The sequence below is a fragment of the Chenopodium quinoa genome, unplaced genomic scaffold (genome assembly GCF_001683475.1).
Source record: "Chenopodium quinoa cultivar QQ74 unplaced genomic scaffold, ASM168347v1, whole genome shotgun sequence".
In the NCBI taxonomy this organism is placed as follows: Eukaryota; Viridiplantae; Streptophyta; class Magnoliopsida; order Caryophyllales; family Amaranthaceae; genus Chenopodium; species Chenopodium quinoa.
The window spans coordinates 110,567-122,097 of record NW_018743765.1 but is presented as its reverse complement, the minus strand read 5'-3'; the positions used below and the strand labels follow the sequence as shown (position 1 = coordinate 122,097).

At 34.5% G+C, this 11,531-nt stretch overlaps 2 protein-coding genes across 3 annotated transcripts; one reads left to right on the top strand and one right to left on the bottom strand.

Moving 5' to 3' along the window:
- Window positions 1–95: 95 nt before the first annotated feature.
- Window positions 96–1,459, top strand: LOC110684734 (2-hydroxyisoflavanone dehydratase-like). The gene has a single exon (XM_021861174.1). The coding sequence runs from the start codon at window positions 229–231 to the stop codon at window positions 1,156–1,158; it is 930 nt and encodes a 309-aa protein (XP_021716866.1). The 5' UTR covers window positions 96–228; the 3' UTR covers window positions 1,159–1,459.
- A 2,637-nt stretch (window positions 1,460–4,096) lies between these two features.
- LOC110684732 (clp protease adapter protein ClpF, chloroplastic-like) lies at window positions 4,097–9,835 on the bottom strand. 2 transcript variants are annotated; one of them, XM_021861172.1, is made up of 9 exons: window positions 9,564–9,834; window positions 8,013–8,412; window positions 6,829–6,888; window positions 6,374–6,468; window positions 6,126–6,298; window positions 5,493–5,605; window positions 5,025–5,070; window positions 4,594–4,634; window positions 4,097–4,499 (listed from the first exon to the last, which is right to left on the bottom strand). In XM_021861172.1, exons 2-9 carry the CDS (start codon window positions 8,337–8,339, stop codon window positions 4,344–4,346), a joined length of 1,011 nt encoding a protein of 336 aa, XP_021716864.1. In that variant the 5' UTR covers window positions 8,340–8,412; window positions 9,564–9,834; the 3' UTR covers window positions 4,097–4,343. The 2 variants fall into 2 exon arrangements, with proteins under 2 accessions (XP_021716864.1, XP_021716865.1); XM_021861173.1 differs by lacking the exons at window positions 4,097–4,499; window positions 4,594–4,634 and adding an exon at window positions 4,655–4,735 and having other exon boundaries at window positions 9,564–9,835.
- Window positions 9,836–11,531: the final 1,696 nt, after the last annotated feature.

The following is an 11,531-nucleotide window of genomic DNA, read 5'->3' as shown; positions in this document are numbered from 1 at the left end:
AATGAAACTTTAAAAGTCAAATTTGTGATCTTTCCACCAATCATTACGTGAAACGTAATATTATTTCAGGTCTGGTTTGAAATGGTCAATTTTGTGACTTTAACCTTCTACCATGTCTTATAAGTCCTGATAGACTGCACCTCTTTATCTTAGAATACTTATTGTTGATGCAAATCTCTCATTTTCTGAAGTTTCATCACTTCTCAAACACTGTACTCTTATTCATTTATGATGAACTCTACATCAGAAGAGGTAAAAGTAGAGCTTCCGGGGTTCGTCCGAGTCTATAAAGATGGCTCAGTTGAGAGGCTTTTTGGTTCACCACTAGGACCTCCCACTCTTGAAGACCCAAAAACCGGTGTCTCTTCAAAAGACGTCACAATCTCCAGTGACAAAAATCTTTCAGCTAGGCTTTATCTGCCCAAACTCGCCTCAAACAACCACCCCATCTTAGTTTACTTTCACGGTGGTGGCTTTTGTGTTGAATCTGCTTTCTCTCTTCCCCACCAGCGTTACATGAACATCCTTGCCTCACAAGGCGGAGTGGTGATTGTTTCAGTTGAGTATAGGCTTGCACCCGAGCACCCTCTTCCCACTGCCTATGAAGACTGTTGGACTTCCCTTAACTGGGTTGCGTCGCTTCAAGACCCGTGGTTGGCAAGCCATGGAAGTCTTGATGCACTCTTTATTGGGGGTGACAGTTCTGGAGCCAACATAGCCCACAACCTAGCCATAAGGGCAGGTACTGAGAGTTTAGACAATGGGGTTAAGATCCTAGGAGCATTTATATCGCATTCACACTTAATGGATGACCCAAGTTCGTCAAATTTGGATGTTCAGATGGGTTATAAAGTATGGAACTTTGTGTATCCTGATGCGCCTGGTGGTTCAAATAGCCATATGATTAATCCAATGGCTGATGGTGCTCCGAGCTTGGCGCAGCTTGGGTGCTCTAGGGTGCTTGTGATAGTTGCTGAAAAGGAAGGGCAGAGGGATACTGAGATTAGATACTATAACGCTGTCAGAAACAGTGGATTTCAAGGGAGTGTGGAGTTGTTTGAGACCAAAGGAGAAGGCCATTGCTTTCATATTTTTAGCCCGGATTCGGAGAATGCAAAGCTGCTGTTCCAACGCCTTACTTCTTTCCTTCATAAGTGATCATTGTAGTTGATGTGGATTTGAGTAGCTTTAGTCAAGACTCGATGTCGATATCATGGTTTGAGTTCAAAGAGTTGTACTATGGGATAGGTGTGTTCACATGCTATATTGATTATGCTATAGTTTTTTTACTTTGATGCTTGTATTGTCAATATCGTGATTTTGATGTGAGGGTTTTATCGCAATGCTTGGCAGGCGAGAAAGCTACTAGAATAAGACATGAATTTTAATGTTTCACTATGAATCTTACATGATTTTTACTTTACGGATTGGATTTTATGAGGAGAGAGGGTTGGATTTAGGTGTTTGTTTTCCTAGGTGATTTAGGGGTGTTTGACAATTGGCTTTTTACCTATCTTTTGGCTTTTGGCTTTTGTCTATTTGATTTGGTCAAACAGTCAAAAAATATGTTTAATAGTTGACTTCTTTGTTGGCTTTTAAACTGACTTTTTCACCAAAAGCCACAAGCTAATAGAAGTAGCTTTTTCTATTGGTTTTTGGGTTGTTGGCCCACTTTATCACTAATAAACAGCTAACAACCATTGATAATTTTACCAAACACTTTTGTAAACAGCCGGCTTAAACAACTAACTTAAAAAGCCAATCCATACAGCTAATACTTCCACCTAGTCAAACAAAACAAGCCAACAACCAACCGCCGATTGTCAAATAACCCCTTAAAAATCTTCATTAGGTTATGGTATGGTTTATTTTTTGTACGTAAAGGGGTTTGAAGTGTTGTTTTATAAAAGTGTGATTGAGATTAATAAAACTTAAGAGTTTGTGATGAATCTTATGGGAGTATGTAAGATGGTTATTTGTCCAAACACACCAACCTAACACATCTAGTTTGTTGATTGTTTGATGTGTTTTATCAAAGAATATTTATAAAGTGTTAACGATCGGTACACATTAAAAAATCCCAAAAAAAAATTTCATATTTTGTGAAACTTGATTGTTCTTACAAATTATATCACAGATTATACTTATATATTACTAAAGAATCTCTTAAACACTAGTATTTATAATTTAGTTATAACTTTCATTTTAATTTCATGAAGGCAATTTTCAACGTACCTAATATTGTACAATAACGATTCTTAATTATTTTTCTTGTTTGACATCGTTTTTTGTTTTCAACTTTCAGTTTTTTTGTAAACAAAAAACCAAAAACAAGAAACAAGAAAAAGGTGTTTCGACTTTTTTGTTGTTAGTTTTCAAAATTATCATGATCTTAATAATTTTGTCTAATTTATTATTCATTATATGAAATATATCATATGATTTTAAAAAACAAAAAACCAAAAATCAGAAAACCACAGCGATTAAGGTGTTGTTTGGGTACACTAATTTCTCATGGACACTGAAAATTCCTAGAAAATACAAAAGTGATAAGTTGGAATTCCATGCAAATTTGAAGCTCCCACGTAACGTAGGAATTAAATTAACTAGGTCCCCCTAATTCATTCAAAATTCCCATAAATTGTGATTTCCCTAAAATTTACCAAACAAATTTGATTAATTTCTAGGAATTGCATGTGTGAAATAACTTCCCATGAATTATAAATTACTCCCTCCGTCCTATAATACTTAACACGGTTATTATTTTCGTCCGTTCCAAAATACTTGACACGTTACTAAATATGGAATGAGACTACTAATAAAAAAATATTTTCCTATACTCTCTTTGGAACCATAAACCCCAAAAACTCAATTAAATCCTACATTTTCTTTCTCCTCACTACCCCCACCTCCCCTACTTTTTGTTTTCTTACAATATAAAAATACAAAAGAGAATCCTTTATATAAGGAAAATTTGTCAATTGTAGCCATTTAAATTTTGTATTTTGTAAATTGCAGCCATTTAAAAATAAATTGCAAATTACAACCCAAAAGTACTAATAAATTGTAAATTGCAACCCAATTCAATTTGTCCTCGATTTGCGTGCCGAAAAATGTTCTGTTAAGGTTTTACGGGTCATTTTAGTTCTTAAATTTTCAAATTGAGCTCAGAATTGGCAAAAAAATAAAATAACGTAAGTGCCTCGTTTTGCGTATAAAAAATGTATCGATTTGTGTTTTACCGTGAAAACGAGGCCCTTAAACTAATTTTTTGCCAATTCTAAACTCAATTTGATCCCTTAAGAACTAAAATGGCCCCTAACATCGTAACGAAATATTTTTCGGCATACAAATCGATGAAAAAATTGAATTGGGTTGCAATTTACAATTTATTAGTACTTTTGGGTTGCAATTTGCAATTTTTTTAAAAAAAATAATGACTGCAATTGGCAAATTAGGTGTCCACCCCACTTATAATTAACAAATGTTTTAAATGGATACTTGTAATTTTCTTAAACTACGTGTCCACTCCAACATCTCAAGTATTATGGGACGGAGGGAGTACCAAGAAAGTTATTTCGCATTGCTAACAAACAAGGCCTTATTTGCTCATTTGGGAGCTTTAAAGATCAGTGAAAATTAGGTGTGTGAAATAATGACGTGTGAGGAAAACCCAAATATATAAGGGATACACAGATTATATCTAGAGGATTAGCATATGGTTGAATGTAAATAAGGTGTTACTATGAGCAAGAACAAAAATAACACGATGTTGAACACAATGTCGCAATAATTTCAGATGAGGGGAGAAAAAGGAAAAAGGAACTTCAGTGTGGTAAATTGGTCATGGATGTGTGTTTTGGACAATTTAAAGTTTCGAAAGTGTACTATGAAGCAAAAAACATTAAGATTTGACGAGGGACGAGATGCTTTTAAATATCTAATGACACAGTATTAATTGACACTATCAAGATTTACAAAGGACAAAGTACAGCATCTAGATACAGAAGCCAGATGAAGATAGTGTGGTGAATTAGTGATGGACTGATGGATGTGTTAGACCGGTCGAGTGTGAAGCAAAAAACATTAAATTTGACTGAGCGACAAAAAGCTTTCAACTATTAATCATACGGTGTATAAAATCAGCACTATCAAGATTTACAAAGGACACAAATACAGCATCTAGTTACAGAAGCCATATACCAAACATGCATCGAGAATTCAGCAAATCAGCTGATTCAAGAGTCAGAATAAAGCTGCGAGGACTTTCAAGATCAGGCTTCCGAATTCACTACAACACTTACCCAAGCAAAAGGGAACATCTGATTCTAATGGAATTTGCATCATGAATCTTCTCCACTTTCTTCATCTTCAGGATCAGAAGGTACTTCATACCTTGGTTGATTGTACTTCTCGCGAAGTTGCTTGATTGGGATGAAATTTCCAGTTGTGTCAGTTCCATAAAATAAAAATGAAACATAAGGGTGATCAAACCTTCCCTACACAAAAAAGGAAATTCTTTTATGTACATTTCTTAGTGTGTATGCTTATTTCTTAGTGTCTTTTCCATTTCCAGGCTAAATAATTACTTACCAGGTCCGGCTTTTCTGGCACTAATAGATTCTCTTCAGGAACTAAGACCGGTAGATTAACATGCATCACAATGAAGCACACAGTTAACAAAACATCTCTCTATGCTTTTACTTCTTCCGTTTTCTTTTACTTGCAACACAGCCTAACATACACATCTAGGAGGTGATTAGAGAATGTAAACGAACGGCTTTATAAAAAAAGTTTACACTGAGAATAGAAAGGGTTAGGTACTATGTGTATAAATTATTTTGGTTAATTTGTCCATCATCATCTAATTTCTTGCTCAAAATGCATGCCATGAGGTTGTATTGCAAATAAAAGAAAATGGGAAAGTATAATACAAGAGAGATCCTCTAGAATGCTGACCCAACAAAGGTTTTAGAGAAGAATTGAATATGAGAAGAAAAGTCCAGCATACTAAGTTATATTACCATATGCCACAAGAAGGTCGGGATCTTCATGAACATCTACCAAGACCTGAAATGCAATAGAGAAGTGATTGAGACACGTAATATTAGGCAATCCTACACCAACAACTACTCTATTCCAAAAGAATAAATCCTTCAGTAAATATTCTGTAGTGGCTGAGGTCATCAGAAATTCAGAAGTATATGATGAAAAAAGTCTACAAGTGAAGTATGGATGCCTAGAGGGCAAAGTTGCTAGAATAACATCAACAAAAATATATGAAACCCTAAATCTAAAGCAAAAGGCACTGGTAGTCTGGTATTAATAAAAAATTCATTAGTTACTACTCAAGCTAGGATGGTAGTTTTCCATCAAAAGAAAAGGAGGTTGGCACTAGAAGAGTAAAGTTGTTGCAGCAAGAGGAAGGTTCTTCCAACTTCCATGGGAGTGGTAAGGACGGTAGAAAAAAGAGATCAAGGAAATATCTTAACCTGATAGAAAGGCTGACTAGAACCATTGGACAAACTTGCAACATTCGCAGCTTCCATCCATCCACTTGATTCACAGCACACTGGATCCATGCCACAAATCACACCCCAGTACCCTGCATTATACCTAAGTATTTCAGTAACTGGGGTAGTTAGAAAATCAATCAAATGTGCAACTTGCCCCTAACTAAGCATTGCCGACTAAAAGATGAGAATAAACTATTGTCTAAGGGTGAAGGATACTTCATAGACAAAAGGCAATTAAAAAGAAGACACACAGCCCATAGTTCAGTAGTGTTTCACTATCCTACTATATAAGTCCAGAGAGAGCCCCTACAAAAGAGTCCAGGAGTAAAGAAGACTAACAGAACATATGAGAAGCATCAAAATTATATAAGCATATTACATGTCTGCATTTGGGGGGGGGGGGTGACCAGGATCCCTTTTAATCCTTGAATGTCCCAATATTCCTCATAATAAGGGACAAGGACGAATACTGAAGCTACTACACAGCAACAAATTTGACAGTATCTTGGACCTAAACACCTAATACAAGATCACAAATTAACCAAAAGTACATGTCATCTGAAAAGATGAAATAACGCCAAAACTATGAGCGGAGTTCAATTCACATACCAAATATCTTATGTCTCACTTTCTGTCCTAAGCGGAATGCATACTGAACACTCTCATAAGCCAAAGCATTTGCTGATGCAGCTAGAGACTCTGCCTCTAATTTGGAAATTTCATCACGTAACTCAGCAGCCATGGCATAATTCTCATTGTCAATTGCGTTCTGTAGTTCAGCACTGTGGGAAGAAAGAAATTGTGAAAATAGAAGCAAAGATAATTGACAACCCAATAGAAGATAAAAAAGGACTGACCGCAATCTCAGTAGACGAATGCCTTGATCCTGAGCGTCAACTTTTGAGGTTGAACCCTTCTTTGTATTCTGCTGCTTGATAACTTCTTCTTCAACCTACCAGAAAATGAGGTACTACATATGAAAATTCTCCACCATGGAAATTCAAAGCCATGTATCCAGAGAAGAAACCCAAGCTCTAGACTTAAGAACTGATGTTTGTAGAAATAAAAAATTTAAGTTCAATCCGTCCTATTAAGGGCCACTATGCTGCGTTTTACCATTATTTGCCATTGGTCATCTGTTCTGTCCCGTTACATCGAATAAAAAACAAACATTTAAATTTTGAAAAAATACAAATGCATCAAAAATCTAATATGGATTTACTTAGACCAATACCAGAAGAGAAGCTTGCAATGCACAAAAATGCCAAAAGAACCATATATACAATATGCAGTAGAATATGAACAATCATACCTCAGTTAGCCTGGTTCTCAACTGTTGAGCTATATCGTACTGCTCCAAGTTCAGAGCATACTAAAAAAAAAATTCATAAACACAGTTAAAAAATGAGCATTCTTTTTACAAAACACATAATGTCAAATTTACTTACAATTTCAAAAGACTAAAGGTCTCACCTGAATGCCAAAAGAACTAGAATAATATGCAAGAGGCAACAAATGAAGGGAAATAAATTTGAACTTAGTACATCCCTCAAACTTATACAATCCAGATTACCGACAGTGAGATTGATATTGAACACGCAAAATCCAGCTACCCAAGACCCCTCCTATGTTGGACTCTATACTAGGTCCCTTGGCTATGGTTTATTATATTTCTCATGTGGATGGATTAGCAGATATGATGTATGACTTTACACATGGAAAATTTCCTACCTATCAAATAACAAAGTGTGGGGAAAAGAGTAACTGAATGAGGCCTACTGAAGATCCAGCTTTCAGATTGCCAGGTATCATTACTCAATACAACAACTATTACTATAAGGTTGCCCATGATGCAGGGTGTGGATGATTCCCATATTCCAAAATTAAAGGTAGTAGATAATAGTATAAAGGATAGATAAAGTAGAACAGTGGATGAAAAAAATATAAAACATCCTCGCTAAATAAAAGGACTGATAAACATAGAGATCAAAATACAAATTTCTTGTTAGTTCATATTCTTCTCTGTTCTTCTGGAGGGAAATATTTAGCTTGGCAGTCAGTTAGCATGTGAAAATTTAACACATAATCCGCAAGCAACTGTGATTCAAGCAGTGTTCAACTCCATGACAGACAATGCAGCAAACCATCAAAAAAATGCAGATAGCACTTCTATGATAAGAAGCACTTCAAGATTACATCTCAATTCTTTTGCAAAGGTGCTTCCAGAGATAACTACTTATGCAAAAAGCTACATATGTAGATGATTCAATACCCATTAGAAAGGCGAAATTAGATTGGTAGCCAGTTATTTAGCATCACACTGTTATATAACTATCATTCATTTGCAGGACAAATGATGTACAAAAATGAAAATGAAATATATGAGCAGAACACAATATCTTGTGAAGCGTGAACAATCAGCCCCTAAAGTCAACATAGTCAAAGTGACTATAAAAAATTTTGGCACACAAATAATTACAAGCAAAGGCTACAAACCTGGACCCGGGTTGCCAAGTCCAGCTGGAAAAAGAAAATCAATATATCTTCATTGGCCTTTTCACTATGTTCAATGCTTGCATCCAATCGTTTATCACCCCCACCGCCTTTGAAAAGCCATCCTGCTTCAACCCTCCTGCCTCTTTGTCCTGTGACATAGGGTTTTCCTTTAATAAATACATTCTGTACACCACAATTCCAGAGGCAATGTCTTTCAGTCCTATTAAGTAACTGAAATTTCTTCACCGTCCTTAAGAGAAGAGTTGATCTATATAGTCCAATGCTTCCAGGATTCGTTAATGTACTCGTTGAAATTCCTTGCACCATTTGTACAAAGAGAAAATCCTTTCACCTTTAAAACAATCTTGCCTCCACTTCTTAATCTGAAATTACAAATTTGCTGCCACAGCCAAAATAATTGCCACTTCAATATTGAGTCCAAGACTACCCAAACATATCATTCAAACATAAATTTAATCCACTGCAGCACAAATTATTTTATTCAAAAGTCAATCTAAATCCAGATAGAGACATCTTGAATTCTTGTTGATTCCCCAATTTCTCATTACACTAAGACAGGGTCAACTACAGGTATTGAGAGACTTAGGTTATAAATTAAAATGAAAAACTAAGGCTGTACTGGTGCATACATACAAGAGCAGTCTCCCATTCTCCTTGCCTTGTGAGAAATATAGCAGCTCTACGCCACCATTTTCGACTAGGAACCCAGCATCAACAACATCAATACATGAACTGATAAAACCCATACCAGTCATTCAAAAGACAGGAAAAAACAAAATCTTTCTTCTCAGTCTTTCTCAAATTCTCTGCTCAACATTTCCAAAAAAAAAAAAAAACAAAAAAAAAAAAAAAAAAAAGAATGAAATTCACCCAAACATCAGATTTCCAACTCCCTTTTTTAAGTTTTCAAGTGCCTCATTTTGACTTTTGTGCTATTCACATTCAGTGTACTATTTGACCAATATTTGTGTTTTATACATTTATAAATAAATGTGTACTTGTTATAATCATCCCAGTTAATAATTTTTCGAATATCAACTTTTGATAATTTATATTTATTGATAATAAAAGATATCTTTTTGTCACAGTTTCGCGTTGGTAAATGTGAGTCGAATTGGGGCCCTTAAAAAACCACATAGCCTAAGCCGGCGGCCGCCCTTGGCCAGGAGAAAAAAGGTCCATTTTTATATGCACCCTAACATCAAAGGATTATAAAAAAGATTCTGCAATACATTAGCAACTCAATGTCCTAAGTTGACTGAATTATCAAATAAGGCTTGAAATATCAGATAGTATTCTCCTCGCTTAAAAATATTAAAGTAGGGTGCAAATAGCAAAATTCTAGCAACAAAATTGCTCATTACAACCTTCCCTAACTCCAGTAATTCTGTAATTGTATAAACAACAATTCGATAATCACCCTATGATGAACCCTAAATTGACCATACTGACGATTAAATTAACGGTAGTGTGAAACTAACTGTAAAATGATAATCGATAATTGAAAAAAGAAAATAAAAAACATTTTACCTCTGAAGCTGATTCAATGGAGGAGAGAAAGGTAAGAAGCTACTTCAATGGAGGACTTAAAGTACGCTTCGATGGAGGAGAGAGAAAGAGGTCCGGCTTTAAAGTGGGAAGCTCCAAAAGGATATAACACGAAAACAATATATAAGGTCCGGCTTCCTCCGGTTTTTTTTTTTTTTTATCCGCTTTGACTTTTATACTTTATCAACCTACCTTTTGTAAATTATAGGTAAGGAAAAACATGTTCACGTGGAATCTTGTTAGAATCGTCTAAATAAGTACTATCACAATTTATAATTTCTTTATGATTTTTACTTATAGAGAATTAAAATTATTGATGGTTAAAGTTATATATCGACAAGCGTGATAAAAGAAACAGGTTAAGTAAAAAAGAACAGAGGAAGTATTAGAATTTCTTGCGCTCTAATAACTTGAGTCATGAAATTTTTTTTTTTTTTAGAAGAGTCATTAATGATTCTTGTATTAAGCTGTGTTTAGATGGTAGTATAATTTAATTGCGTTAAAAAAAAAAAAAAAAAAAATTGTATAATCTTAATACCAACAAAGCTTTTTGCGTTTGTTACCTTGTTGGTAACTTAGGTTAGTTTGGTATGGAGTACTAATGGAGTATTATGGTAATGTTATCTAAGTACAATTTAATACGAAGAAACATTATTAAAGTCGTTCTAACTCAAATTGTTAGAGACAATGTTGTAATTTATTCAACAAATATAATTAAAATAGTATAATATTTTCATAATAATATAAGGTAAAATTGATTTTAATAATTCCAACTTTAACTGATTTTCTTTAAATAATTCCAACTTTTGATTATTATATAATAATCCCAACTTGTATAGGTATCTTCTAATAATAATCCGAACTTTTATTTTTGTTTTAAATAATAGTCCCAAAAGGGATCAACAAAAGCAATAACAATAAAAGTTCGGATTCTTTTAAGAAGATACATATATAAGTTGAGATTATTCAAAAATAATCAAAAGTTGGGATTATTTAAAGAAAATCGGTCAAAGTTGGGATTATTAAAATCAATTTTTCCTAATATAAAAAGTTTTTAATTGAATGTACACAAATTCTTGAATAAGACAAATTTTCATTAGCCTATTGTAAGGCCTTGTTCACTTCACCTTAAAAAATTAATTTCACTTCAGTAAAAATAAGTTCAATTCAGTAAAAATCAGTAACTATAAAGAAGAATTATAATAGAAATTCAGTAACAATAATTTCAGTTCAATAAAAACAATTTCACTTCAGTAAAAACAATTTAAGTTCAGCAAAATTAATTTCATTTCAGCAAAAATAAGGTGAAGTGAACAGACAAGTTATAGTTACCCTAAGAGTATTAAAAGTTATCGTTATATACTATACAAGTTATCATTTCAGTAACATAAATTTTACCCTTACAAAAATACTCATAATATATTAGATTAATCATTTAGCCTTTACAACATGAATCCATTAGAAAATACACATTAAAATATGAAAGTAATGGTGTCCTTCGAACAAGTGTATTATTCTGATAGAGGGTTCATAATCAATTACGGAGTTAATTATTCAGTGAATTCAAGTGATCGAAAAATCGGGTTAGAGGCCATCTCCGATCAGTGAGATTAATTATATTAATCTAACAGTTTTCCTTTAACTGAACCTAACGGGTCACACCCAAACGTGCAACCGAACTAAGGCAACCAATTAAGCCGAAGGTCTTAATATGTCAAATAAGAGAATACGTACTCATACGTCGGATTCCTAGCTTAGAGCGTCGAAGCCGAACGTCAAACGTCGAGTCAATTCTGAGAACTGACGAGACGTGCAAATAAGTCAAACAACATAGCCCTAGCCTCGTATTGGCCTAGCCATGCGAGGGCTCGGCTAGCTTAATGCTGCTGCAAGCCCAGCAAGCCACGCGTGTGGGCTGGCTGGGGCTTGTTAGCCGAATGCGTGGCACGC